The sequence below is a fragment of the Eutrema salsugineum genome, unplaced genomic scaffold (assembly GCF_000478725.1).
Source record: "Eutrema salsugineum unplaced genomic scaffold, Eutsalg1_0 scaffold_5, whole genome shotgun sequence".
Taxonomy (NCBI): Eukaryota; Viridiplantae; Streptophyta; class Magnoliopsida; order Brassicales; family Brassicaceae; genus Eutrema; species Eutrema salsugineum.
Genome location: NW_006256612.1, coordinates 12,296,366 through 12,308,816, shown reverse-complemented (window position 1 = coordinate 12,308,816; position 12,451 = coordinate 12,296,366). Strand labels below are relative to the sequence as shown.

Below are 12,451 nucleotides of genomic sequence, written 5' to 3'. Positions count from 1 at the left end.
AAAGGAAAACTATTAAAAAATAGCAGAAGAAGCTCGATCCATTTTCGTTTTTTATACTAGAATGAAAAGTTTACCTTTGCAGACTTGCAGTAGAAGAAGAAAAGATAGATGTGATATTTAGATTTAGAATGACGGTTTCCTCGAGATTCTTAAACACGTTAGAATTTTCAAATTTCATATACAAATGTAGAAAACTTGAGTCGTTGTTTCCTTTTTTTTTGAACAAACTTTAATTATATACATATTTTATTTGTGGAAAAGTTAGACCGATAAATAACCGACGTCAATGCAATTCGAGAATAACCGACGTCAAAAGCTATGTACACTTCATCGTGGTGCAAAGTGAAGAAGATTATCATTTCAAAACCCACACATGAAGAAAATGTATGGTTCGCTGACTGCACAAGAGTTTTCATCTTTTAGTTTCGTTTTTGGTATACTTTTTCAAAACTCAACTGTAAATCGAAAGGTTTCAATAGTATATCACTATTGTTGTCTCTTTTGCTAAAGAAGAGTGTGCAAAGTGTTCTATTATTATATGGAAACTCGAACAAAAACTACGTGTCTACGTGATATCGAAATCTATATCAATAGCCAATAGAGATCAGAGATATACAGAAGCAGAGATATACAGAAGTTTCAATTTCTTGAATTGTGTTGTTGGAAATGAGATATATATATAAGTTTATATCTTATTGCTTAGTGGGATAAACCGAGCTAACGGAGAGGTTTAATGCCATCAGCTAACTAATGGGAGTAACGTGATGAGATAAGTTGGTCTCATTGTTACATTCGGAGACTAGCTAGGTGATATCCATGCTTAAGCTTCTGACAACCAATCGTGTGATGAAGAATCAATAAAAAAACCTTGAAAGTGTTTTTGACGTGAAAACTATAAATTTATTGACAACTAGAACTTGGGTATACTAGGTTGATTAATAAGAAGAAATTGTGTATGTGAGAATTGAGATATTTGATGAACTTTAAGAGATGCTCACCACTCTATGATAGTCTTGATGACACAACCAACACAACCCAAGCCTTTTCTCAAAAAAAAAAAAAAAAAAAAAAAAAAACACAACTCAACGAAATTCATATTGTTTAAAATTAAAATTAATTCAGTGATTACGAAATTTTTAAAATGAATAAAAAAATACGAAGCAGCGCATCTAAGATCAAGCACAAATTGCTGCTTCAATACACGGAAGAAGCTAACGAAGCAGTAGACCAAAAAAAAAAAAAGGAAGGAAGAAGAGGAAGATGAAGGCGTTAGGGTATTGGTTAATGGTGGTTGGTTCACTGAGATTAGCTTCTGTTTGGTTTGGTTTCTTCAACATTTGGGCTCTTCGTCTCGCCGTCTTCTCTCAGACCACCAGTTCAGTTCCTTTTTTTTCCCTTCAATCTCCATTTTGAATAGCTTTTAATCGATTTTGTGTTCGGATTTCGTTATTTTCGTTAAAGGGTCCATATCTTTTGGCTTAATGGGTAATGTTCACATAGAATCTATAGATACTTCAATTTTTTCTATCTATTGACTTGCTTAGTCTCTGAGATTCTAGTCATAAGGAATAGCATCAGTGAGATATAACTGGTCAGTGTTTCGAAGAGAAATGATAATATCAGGTTGAACAAATCGTCGATAGAATTTGTGCGGAAATTTAGGTTCTTCGTAATCTGTGACTTGCACGGGCATTGAGTCTCCCAATACGGATCGAACTTGGGATCACTAACCTTTGAGATTTCAAAAGATAATAAGGAATGAGAACATGGGTTTTTCTGGATTTGATCTTGAATGTTTGCTAGTACTTTGAATCTGTAAGGTCAATGATTTGTATATTACAAGTCAAGTTGACAGTTTAAGAAGGAAAGCCTGATTCTTGATTCGTTGAACATATTCATGCTCTTTCTAGCTGCTTTTTTTTTTTGTGAATTCTTCATGTTCCTTTGATTGCAAAGTTGAGGTAGCTGGAATTGACAGCAACTTATGCTCAAGAATTGATGCACTGTTGCGTTGGGGCTCGAGCAAAGAGTTCATGTTACTCTTTAGACTAAAAGGCTTTGTCATGTGTGTTTATTATTTCTTTCCTTTTTCTTGATCATCATAGCTTCTTTGTTTATCTCTCCAACTAGGATTGGTCTTCCTTGCAAGTTGAGATTATAAATTTTCAGATTATCTTTGTTTGGTCCCGAGAGCTTGTTCAAGCTTTCAGGAAGCTATATGGCTGTGAATGGTTGAGCATGATAGCCGTTTAAATCGTTTTGATCGCTATAGTACAGGATTGTTAATAAATCAAAGAGCTTGTAGCTATTGTGCATGATTTCCCTAAGTTCAACCTAGGCAGTAACTTCTTAGAGAACAATCTTTGTTTAGGGTCTGACATATTTTTCAGTGGTTCTTGTTCATGATTTCCGTAAAAGATCCGAAAAAAGGTTCGGTTCCATAAGACACATGCTTTGTGAATATATAGAAAAGGAGATTAGTACGATAAGAATAGCAAACCGAAGCAACATATCTAAGAAAGATATGCAATCTTGAATGCTTGTACAATTCCTCGGGGAAGGAACTTTTGTAAGAAGTGGACCACCATGCCCTAAATATCATGAAAGGGGAAAATATTTGGATCTAGAATTCATTGCTTTTGCTTACAGTTTACAGAGTCCAATGCATAACCCCCTTTTTTGTGGGATCTATATGCATTTTTTCTTAAATTACTGTTGAGGTAAATCAATGACCAGGTGAAGTGTATTAGAGGCTGTAGATGTATGAGAACAGAAGCAACTTGATGTTTTTCTTTTGCTTAGTAATTTGTGGTGCATTATTTCGACAAAGGGAGTGTTAATGCAACATTGTTATTTGTTTTCCCCCTGTGATTGTAAGGTCCCCGAAGTGTTTAGTTTGTTGATAGGTAGACAAAAAGTAGTTATAATTTTGCATCATATGAGCAACTGGAGAATAGGAAACAAAAGGGGTTTATCCAGAAAAGACTAATACACATAGTTGAAGTCTCTAACTTTGGTTTCCTTAGGTGATGGCTCCATTTGGTTGATAAAGAGTCCCGTCCTCATGACTCAGTATGTTCTAACTGTTTTGCAGTGAGTGAAGTTCATGGACGTACATTCGGAGTATGGACACTCTTGACCTGCACTCTCTGCTTTCTTTGTGCATTCAACCCCGAAAACAAACCGTTATACTTGGCTACCTTTCTCTCATTTATCTACGCCTTAGGCCATTTTCTGACCGAATACCTCTTCTACCATACAATGACCATCGCGAATCTCTCAACCGTGGCCTTCTTTGCAGGTATGGGCTTGTGGCAATCACCATATATTACATCACTCACTCTTGAATTCAATCAATTAATGTATGTTGCATTCATTGTGTGAATGATCCCAATACTGCGGTTCTTTCTTTTAACAGGCACATCGATTGTGTGGATGCTCTGGGAGTGGAATTCCCTTGAACAACCGCACTCCAAACTTTCTTGATGTTTTTTTTTTTTTTCTGATGACATGTAATTGAGTCTTTCTTCTTTAAAACATTTTTAAAACGTTGGAATCATGTCCGACTTTTTGCTCGATTCCTAAAGCCGTTGATTCATGTTTCAACTATAAAATTTGACATTCTTTACGAGACCGAGTTTCATGTAAGACTACATTTAGTAGATTATAATAAGACAATCTCTAGTCCTCACTCCGTTAATTATTTCAACAACTATGGCTCAAAATTGTCAATCATGTGTTGTATAACATCTGCTCCAGCTGAATTGATCATCTTTGTTTTCACCTGTAATGTTTTTCAAATTTGAGTTTAAACGACTTCATATTGAGAGCAATGATGAAGATAATGAAATCGCCAGAAGAAAATAAATGATGATGATCACGATATGGTGATGACGATAATGAACACTCGCCTGAATGGTATTGTGAGCGAGAAATCTTTGCAGGGTTCCTCTGAAACAAACATCAACTCGTTCCCAGCTCATTTTTGTTAGTTCTCTTATCATCTCCTCTGCAAAAGATTGTTGTATTATGTTTGATTAGAAATCAAGATACGAAATTTAAGATCGAGACGTCTGAGTTTCCACCGAACCAACCTTCCATATCGAAGTTCTTGAACCCGTTTGAATTGGTCCCTGATCGAGCATCCTCAAGGTTACTAGATGTATCTGGTGCTTCAACGTTCACAATATGCGGGTACTTCTCGTTTATTGGACCGCGTTGAAGCTGAGGTGGTCAGATGTTAGACTGATTCAGCATAATACAAAAGATTAAGTCTGATATATTAAACACTGAAAGGTTAATACCTTAGGAAGCTCGTTGTGATGTCTTATAGACGATGTGCTCCACCCGACAAGGTCTATGAACAACGACGGTTAAGGTCTCAAATATATTGCAATATCCATATACAGTTATATAGACCAGTGAAGAAGAAGTGAAAATAGTTTATAGAGGCCTGAGAAAGAAAGGATACGGTCAAAACTTGTATTTGCATAAGCAATACGCCGCTTGAAGCATCGCAAAGCAGAACTGTTCACAAAAGGTAGAGGAGATGTAATAATATTGTTATTAGAAATCGTTTGAACCATGCAAAGCCCAAAAAAAAGCTATGTATAAGGAAGTGAACTAAATTAGTGAAGGAACTCACATGAATTTAAGGTTTCTACGATCACTAACCATTCGGAGGAGTAACGGAGGCTTTCCATCATCACCATCAGCTAGAAAAAGATGTTTCCCCGTTTTACCAAGACACCACGACATATGCGTAGCTAACCTCTCCAAAGTGTGAGATCCAGAAAACAATGGGACCTATTACAGTCAAAACGCCACACCATCAACCAAATGCAAGTTAAATGTTGCAAAATACACTTTGCCTTTATGTTGATAGCAAGTTCAAGTGCAAGAAACCAAAAACTAAACAGTTCCCAAATTAATCACCTGCTTATGTCCTCTTGAACCAAGGTGTGGCGTTGCAAATGTTATGAAATACACAGGCTCCAATCCAGCAATTCTCTCTTGCCCGATGTCGTCACTGTTTTGTGAAAGCTCTTCAGGGCATTCTTGTTCATAAAGACGGGCAACAGCATACCTAGCAATCAAGCCACCTAAAGAATGTCCTACAAAGGAAATCTTCTGGAGGCTTGGGTGACGTTTGATCACCGACCTAACCTAAACCAAAGTGACAAAAAAGAATTTTACTTCAGCTGAAAAAAACTCAAGCAGAGACAAAGGACGCAAGCTTTGAAAACATGGGATTGAAGATAAGCAAGCTTTGAGACAGGAACACATACCTCTTCTGCTAATCTTTCTCCCATAACATCAACACCATCAAATGTCTGTGTAGAATGGTTGCTTTTACTGCCTGCAATGGTTTTAAATTATCACAAACTCGACCATTCTCTGCAAATTCTACGATCCATCGTGGCAACAAGATCTAGAATCGGAGCGTCATGATCGAAATCAGTAAAGTGAGATCAAACGATCTGAGAGAAACAAGAACTGAAACTCCAAAATCTAAAGTTTATTTCGGTACAAGATCATTATATCAATCTGTTTCACGTGAGACTTCCATGAAAATCTGAAAAATCATAACTTACAGTGAACGACGAGATCCTGAGGATACTTCTTCAGCATCTGCTTAGCAGCGAATCTCCAGTTCTGAGCACTGTAACCACAAAAACAAAAACCCACAATTGTTTCTAAGAATCAGCTTGGAATCGAACATAATCAAAGCACAGCACAAACGAAGCATAGAACCCTAAGCACCTGCCGATGAGACCGTTGACCATGACGACTAAGTGAGTTGGCTCGGCTCGTTCGCCAGGGAAATTCACAGTCAAATCGACGTTTCCACTCTCGTCCGATTCAGCTCTCAGACAACCCATCCAATACTTCTTCTTTTTCTTCTTCTTCGTCTCTGTATCAACACTCTTCCTAGTCCTCGTACTATCGATTCCTTCGAGATCACTTTCACCATGCACATCTTCTTTTATTTTCTTCGGAATCTTACTATCTTCAACCTCCATGATCAGGAAACGAAGAGGGAAAAGTTGCAAGAAAAAATGGAAACTTTATGCGGCTCTTAATTCAAGGACGCCACTTTGGGAAAATTCGAGGTCAAAGACTCAGAGAGAGAGAGAGAAAGGTTTCAGTCGTTGGGACGGTCCCCCCAGCACTGTTGTCGTCGTTGAAACGCCATTGACATTTTCTTTCTTAGCACATTAACTCATCTGAGATTTGCCACTGTTACTTTTTCCAGAACACATGTAATAATTAAATGGAAATGAGACAAAAAAAAGACAAGATATTTAAACACAATATAGAGATGAAAAATGATACTATTGAGTTTAAGACAAGCCCGGCCCAACTAAGTTTAATGAGTTGATTAGATTCTCTGTTGTTTCGTTTAGATGAGTCAACCCACAATTTTGACTTTTTTTTGTTTGTTTATTTCATCAGCAACCCAAACCGTCGGAAACAAGACAGGAATTTTGATTGAAACAGAGAACAAAATCAACTCGAAATGGGAAGCAAAGACAAAAGTCCGATGAGATTTCTTACCATTCTACTCCGAAATCTAGCTGATTGATGTCTGTTGGACTTCACCTTCAACTGATCACCTTCCTCTTTCTCCTAGCTCTTCCCTTCTCTTCGTTGTCACTCAAAGGTGAGATTTTTATATTGACTTTTTGTTTTTCGGTTGACCCATTTCATCATCAAGCTTCATTTCCCGGGTCTTCGATTTGATTTGATGGTATACGAATTTAGATTAATTTCCCATTTGCTTGTTTTCAGTACAGTCTACGCTCATGGCGGATTCTAACATCGTTATGAACGGTGACTTCTCTGATGGGATGGAGCCTTGGTACCCCAACGGATGCGAAGCCTTTGTTGTTTCCTCTGACCCATTTAGCTCAGATTCAATCCCTGAATCCTCGAGCTGTGGCTATGCCGTTGTAACTAACAGGAAAGAAACTTGGCAAGGCCTTGAACAAGACATCACAACTCAGGTTTCTCCTTGTATTACCTATGCTGTATCAGCTTGTGTTGGTGTGTCTGGTCCTTTCCATGAATCAGCCGAGGTTCTTGCCACTGTGAGGCTCGAGCACGAAGATTCGCCTACCGAGTATTTGTTCATCGGAAAGTACGGTTTGATAGCTATTATCTTTGGAATTTGACTGAAGTATTGTACATACGGTTTTGCTGATGGATTGGAATTTGCCTGCAGAACCTATGCCTCAAGAGACAAGTGGGTTGATCTAAAAGGAACGTTTTCGATACCAAATATGCCTGACCGTGTTGTTCTCTATTTAGAAGGTCCAGCTCCAGGGAAAGATCTCCTTATACGCTCAGTTACCGTTAGATCTTCCGCTACTCGTGACTTCCAGGTAAAGGTCATCTCTTTCTGTACCAGCCAAAAACCATTATGATCTATTACTTAACAATTCGTTTCGTTTTGCGTTCATTAAAGCATTGTATAGCTCACTCGGATTATCTGATTCTAAACTGTACAATCCACAGGAAACCACGAGCTTAGCAATTCTTGTTTTAACATTTCAAGGCTTACTATTTCACTGCAGGAAGCCGAAGAAAACACAGCAGCTTCCAGTGGTTTTCCTCCTGCTTTGAATATCATTAAGAACCATGACTTCTCTGACGGGTTGTATTCTTGGAATTCCAACAGTTGTGATTCATTTGTTGTTAGTAGCAATGACTGTGATTTGGAATCATATGCGGTTGTTAATAACCGGAATGAAACCTGGCAAGGACTAGAGCAAGATATCACAGACAGAGTTTCCCCTGGTTATTCATATAAAGTCTCTGCTAGTGTTAGCGTATCGGGACCAGTTCAAAAGTCGGCGCAGGTCTTGGCTACTTTGAAGTTAGAGCACCAAAGCTCAGCAACCGAATTTCAACTAATCGGAAAGTAATGGAATCACATGACTTCTCTGTCGATATGTAGTCAAGAAGACCCAGAAATGTTAACATTGTTGATGTTTTTATATGCAGAACTTATGCTTCGAAAGATATTTGGAAAACTCTGGAAGGCACTTTCGTATTGTCAGGAAGGTCTGACCGTGTTGTATTCTTCTTGGAAGGGCCACCTCCTGGGATTGACCTTCTTATAAAGTCCGTAACCATCCATTGCGAAAGCGATAATCAGACTGAGGTAACTGACATATTGCGGACTGTTTACATAGAGATTTTTTTTACTAATAACTATAATTTGTATCTTGACTTTTTCTTTTCCTAGTTGAGATCTTAAGAAGCCGTGTTCAGTAACTTAATGTGTTTCTTCACTTGCCTTATACAGAGAAGCCGAGAATTCTGCTCAGCTCCTGAAGCTGACCATCACATCTTCCTAAATACAAGCTTTTCCGATGGCCTCAATCATTGGTCTGGAAGAGGATGCAATCTAATGTTACATGAGTCTCTAGCTGATGGGAAGATACTACCACATTCTGGAACATGTTTTGCCTCTGCAACAGAGCGAACACATAAGTGGAGCGGAATTGAGCAGGATATAACAGAAAGAGTCCAGCGAAAACTTATCTATGAAGCATCTTCCGTTGTTCGGCTATCGCATAGCCATCACACCGTGCAGGCCAGTTTGTATGTTCAGTACCTTGACCAACGTGAAGAGTACATAGGCATTTCCAGGTGAGTTGCAACTATTTCTTTTGATGTTTTTTTTTTCTTTTACAAGTATCATCTGTTGAAGAAAGTTTGTTCCTTTTTCAAGTGTTGAGGCGAACCACGAGGATTGGGTGAAGTTGGAAGGGAAGTTCCTCTTAAATGGATCTCCAGCAAGAGCAGTTGTTTACATCGAAGGTCCCCCACCAGGGATAGATGTTTTGGTCGACCATTTCGATGTAAAGCCTGCAGAAAAATCCCCTCCTTCAAAACGACCAAATATTGAGGTTAGACATACAAAATTTATTGCTCTTTAGCATGGACTTCTTTGTATGTCTAAATTGTTTCCATTTTTGTACAGAGTCATGCTTTTGGAATGAACATAGTTTCTAATAGCCACCTAAGCGATGGAACAATCGAAGGTTGGTTCCCTCTTGGAAACTGCCATTTAAGAGTCGGAGAAGGCTCTCCTAGGATACTACCTCCGCTGGCGAGAGACTCACTCAGAACAACACATGGGTATCTATCCGGACGATACGTGCTTGCGACAAACCGAAGTGGAACATGGATGGGTCCTGCTCAGATGATAACTGATAAAGTGAAGCTCTTTTTAACATATCAGGTCTCAGCTTGGGTTAAAATTGGCTCAGGAGGACCAACATGTCCACAGGACGTGAATATCGCACTCAGTGTTGATGGTACATGGGTCAATGGAGGAAAAGTCGAGGTCGATGATGGTGATTGGCATGAAGTTACGGGTTCGTTTAGGATTGAGAAGCAAGCGAAAGAAGTTATGCTTCATGTCCAGGGCCCATCTCCTGGTGTTGATCTTATGGTTGCAGGTCTCCAGATCTTCGCTGTTGATCATAAGGCACGGTTGAGTTATCTCAGAGGTCAAGCTGATGTGGTAACTTGAGAAACTTTTTACTCTGTTTACAGTTTCAAAAGTTCACTTTGCACCAATGCTCTCTCTCTCTCTCTGTTATGCAGGTTCGTAAACGCAATGTTCGTCTCAAATTCTCAGGTCTAGATCCTAGCGAATTGTCTGGTGCAACGGTGAAGATCAAACAGACGCAAAATAGTTTCCCGCTCGGGTCATGCATTAGCCGGAGCAATATCGATAACGAAGACTTTGTCGATTTCTTTCTCAACAATTTCAAGTGGGCAGTGTTTGGTAACGAGCTGAAATGGTATTGGACAGAGCCAGAGCAAGGAAGCTTCAACTACCGGGACGCAGACGAGATGCTCGGATTCTGCGAGAGGTACAACATAGAAACCAGAGGTCATTGCATATTCTGGGAGGTCGAGTCAGCTATTCAACCATGGGTCCAACAGCTGAGCGGTTCTGAGCTAGAAGAAGCGGTTGAGAACCGCGTAACGGATCTTCTTACACGTTACAACGGCAAATTCAGACACTACGATGTGAACAACGAAATGCTCCACGGATCATTCTATCGAGACCGCTTAGGCTTTGATGCAAGAGCAAAAATGTTCAAGACAGCACACGAGCTGGACCCGTTAGCGACTCTGTTCCTTAATGAATACCACATAGAAGACGGGTTTGATTCAAGGTCATCGCCAGAGAAGTACATAAAACTCGTTCACAAGTTGCAAAAAAGAGGTGCCCCCGTTGGAGGAATTGGGATCCAAGGACATATAACCAGTCCCGTTGGTCACATCGTTCGTTCAGCTTTAGACAAGCTAAGCACACTAGGGTTACCGATCTGGTTCACTGAACTTGATGTGTCCTCGATTAACGAACATATAAGAGGAGATGATCTTGAGGTGATGCTATGGGAAGCGTTTGCTCATCCAGCAGTTGAAGGAGTGATGCTTTGGGGGTTCTGGGAGCTGTTTATGAGCAGAGAGCATTCGCATTTGGTGAATGCGGATGGAGAGGTTAACGAGGCTGGGAAGAGGTTTCTTGAGATCAAACGCGAATGGTTGACTTTTGTGGATGGAGTGATTAAGGATGAAGAAGGAGGACTGGAGTTTAGAGGTTATCATGGGAGTTACACAGTGGAAGTTGTTACTTCGGAGGGTAAGTATGTGAAGAACTTTGTTGTTGACAAAGGAAATTCTCCGATTGACATAATCATAGATCTTTGAAATTTGTTTATAATACTTGATATAAGTAAAGATGTTTACATACATTGGGAACATACGAGCCATTGTCTTGGTTTTTCATGTGCAGATGGCTTTACTGAAATTTATTTTTCTTAGCTCTCGTTACTTGCAACAGAAGAACTTAAAAAAATTCCTAAACCTTAACTCCAAAGCCCTTTTACAGGAAACACATTCTATATTGGCGTGGATAAAGAGTTAAGCTTGTATATTCTCAATCATTATGTAAAGAATGTAGTCACTAAAACAAGTGTAATTAGAGTTAACAAGACCAAAACCTATTGGCGAAGAATGATTATCGAATGATGTCTACGGAAGCGTACAAAACCTACTCAGATTACTTTGTTTGAAATTTAGGGATCGAATCCTGTCATCCTGTGTGGAAATATCTGCGATATCTATTGTTCGTAACATGATCATCTCTGCTACTCTGCGTATGTTCATGAGTATGTTCAGGGCCAGCCCAAATTGATTTGACACCTAAAACTTAAAATCGATTTTTCAAGCTCAAATTATTTTTTTAAACTTTAGATCGATTTTTTTTAACGTTAGAATCGATTTTCTGAAGCCCATAATCGATTTTTTAAAGCCAAAACGATTTTTGAAAACCAAAATCGATTTTTTAAAGCCCAAAATCGATTTTTATAAGCCAAAACCGATTTTTTAAAGCCCAAAATCAATTATTATAAGTTAGAATCGATTTTTTAAAAAAATATTTGATGGGATAATGATTCTTATTTATAGGCAATTTTTTCTTCCCATTTTTTCTATTTGGTTGTGGGACAACCTTCTTTACACACATTTATAAAAAAAAATTTGGGCTTTTTTGAATGCTTCAAAAACAATATCTTTTGGCTGCTCTGAAGTCTGCTTCACGGGCTTTAGTTCTGGGTCGGTCGCCCTGAATATGTTATATGTTTGGCTATTCGGCTTTGAGTAAATCTTTCGCAAATTTTGCGAGGCTGGAGAAGATTTGTATTTTTTCCATCACTTCTTTAATTCTTGCATACATTCCCCAACTTTGTCAATGATAATTGACACCTCTGAATTGCCTAAATCAAACTAGAACATAATTCGGCAAACTGACAATCTTACCAAATTATGAACCAATATTTGTAACGAATTAACGATTGGATTCTATGTGGATTTTGTGAAGTGTATAAATTTTTCTTTTTTTTCACAACCAAGCAAGACTCTTGGTACATTAGAAAAAAATAAGTTTTGTAAAGACTATAATTAAAAGATTAATTTGTAATGTTTTACATTTACCATGAAAAAATAACACTCTCACTCTTACCGAAATAACTGAAACATTATTACAAAATCAGCTAGTCTTAAAAGATGGATAACTGATTTCGATGGTTTACACAAGTTGACAAGTTTTTATATAATCAAAATCTTCATATTCAAATCTAGCTCACATCATTTTCAGACATCTCACCAAACTTTGCAAGTTTAGATTTTAGTATGCTAATTAGGTCCGTCATATACTAATATTTCGTATTAAGTGAATAACTTGTGTTGTGGATATTATCAAATAAAAAAAAAAATCGAACGGTAGTTTCATCATCAATCACTAGATTATATAATTGAAATTTGTTTTTATATGGATAGTATACCAAAAGATCGGTATAATATCCAACTATCCAAGGCTAGAACTCTAAATATCCAGCTTTAATTTTCAGAGAAATCTCTC

The 12,451-nt window shown here is 38.2% G+C and overlaps 3 protein-coding genes across 5 annotated transcripts; 2 read left to right on the top strand and 1 right to left on the bottom strand.

Moving 5' to 3' along the window:
- The first annotated feature begins 1,167 nt into the window (after nt 1–1,167).
- On the top strand, nt 1,168–3,675 carry LOC18993869 (ergosterol biosynthetic protein 28). Its single transcript, XM_006417439.2, has 3 exons — nt 1,168–1,375; nt 3,095–3,301; nt 3,419–3,675. The coding sequence occupies exons 1-3, from the start codon at nt 1,261–1,263 to the stop codon at nt 3,484–3,486; spliced, it is 390 nt and encodes a 129-aa protein (XP_006417502.1). The 5' UTR covers nt 1,168–1,260; the 3' UTR covers nt 3,487–3,675.
- LOC18993868 (putative lipase ROG1) lies at nt 3,528–6,233 on the bottom strand. 2 transcript variants are annotated; one of them, XM_006417438.2, is made up of 10 exons: nt 5,764–6,233; nt 5,595–5,662; nt 5,289–5,359; nt 4,936–5,166; nt 4,646–4,806; nt 4,472–4,527; nt 4,305–4,357; nt 4,095–4,224; nt 3,912–4,009; nt 3,528–3,784 (listed from the first exon to the last, which is right to left on the bottom strand). In XM_006417438.2, exons 1-10 carry the CDS (start codon nt 6,021–6,023, stop codon nt 3,713–3,715), a joined length of 1,200 nt encoding a protein of 399 aa, XP_006417501.1. In that variant the 5' UTR covers nt 6,024–6,233; the 3' UTR covers nt 3,528–3,712. The 2 variants fall into 2 exon arrangements, with proteins under 2 accessions (XP_006417501.1, XP_024009032.1); XM_024153264.1 differs by having other exon boundaries at nt 3,729–3,784; nt 3,908–4,009.
- Nucleotides 6,234–6,487: 254 nt separating this feature from the next.
- LOC18993867 lies at nt 6,488–10,845 on the top strand. Of its 2 annotated transcripts, none has more exons than XM_006417437.2 (9): nt 6,488–6,664; nt 6,798–7,141; nt 7,226–7,385; nt 7,578–7,924; nt 8,008–8,167; nt 8,312–8,658; nt 8,741–8,918; nt 8,993–9,538; nt 9,622–10,845. In XM_006417437.2, the coding sequence occupies exons 2-9, from the start codon at nt 6,807–6,809 to the stop codon at nt 10,738–10,740; spliced, it is 3,192 nt and encodes a 1,063-aa protein (XP_006417500.1). In that variant the 5' UTR covers nt 6,488–6,664; nt 6,798–6,806; the 3' UTR covers nt 10,741–10,845. The 2 variants fall into 2 exon arrangements, with proteins under 2 accessions (XP_006417500.1, XP_024009031.1); XM_024153263.1 differs by having other exon boundaries at nt 6,492–6,664; nt 6,793–7,141.
- The last annotated feature ends 1,606 nt before the right edge of the window (nt 10,846–12,451 follow it).

What these genes read in the sequence shown, in the direction of transcription:
- LOC18993868 (XM_006417438.2), bottom strand. Translation starts at nt 6,023, where the DNA reads ATGGAGGTTGAAGATAGTAAGATTCCGAAGAAAATAAAAGAAGATGTG. An exon ending in ATCACAACGAGCTTCCTAAG is followed by an intron (nt 4,225 to 4,304) that starts GTATTAACCTTT and finishes TGACCACCTCAG; the next exon opens with CTTCAACGCGGTCCAATAAA. An exon ending in TCGCTCACAATACCATTCAG is followed by an intron (nt 3,785 to 3,911) that starts GCGAGTGTTCAT and finishes AAAACATTACAG; the next exon opens with GTGAAAACAAAGATGATCAA.
- LOC18993867 (XM_024153263.1), top strand. Translation starts at nt 6,586, where the DNA reads ATGTCTGTTGGACTTCACCTTCAACTGATCACCTTCCTCTTTCTCCTA. An exon ending in GAGTATTTGTTCATCGGAAA is followed by an intron (nt 7,142 to 7,225) that starts GTACGGTTTGAT and finishes ATTTGCCTGCAG; the next exon opens with AACCTATGCCTCAAGAGACA. An exon ending in AAAGCGATAATCAGACTGAG is followed by an intron (nt 8,168 to 8,311) that starts GTAACTGACATA and finishes TGCCTTATACAG; the next exon opens with AGAAGCCGAGAATTCTGCTC.
- LOC18993869 (XM_006417439.2), top strand. Translation starts at nt 1,261, where the DNA reads ATGAAGGCGTTAGGGTATTGGTTAATGGTGGTTGGTTCACTGAGATTA. An exon ending in CGTCTTCTCTCAGACCACCA is followed by an intron (nt 1,376 to 3,094) that starts GTTCAGTTCCTT and finishes ACTGTTTTGCAG; the next exon opens with TGAGTGAAGTTCATGGACGT. An exon ending in AACCGTGGCCTTCTTTGCAG is followed by an intron (nt 3,302 to 3,418) that starts GTATGGGCTTGT and finishes TTCTTTTAACAG; the next exon opens with GCACATCGATTGTGTGGATG.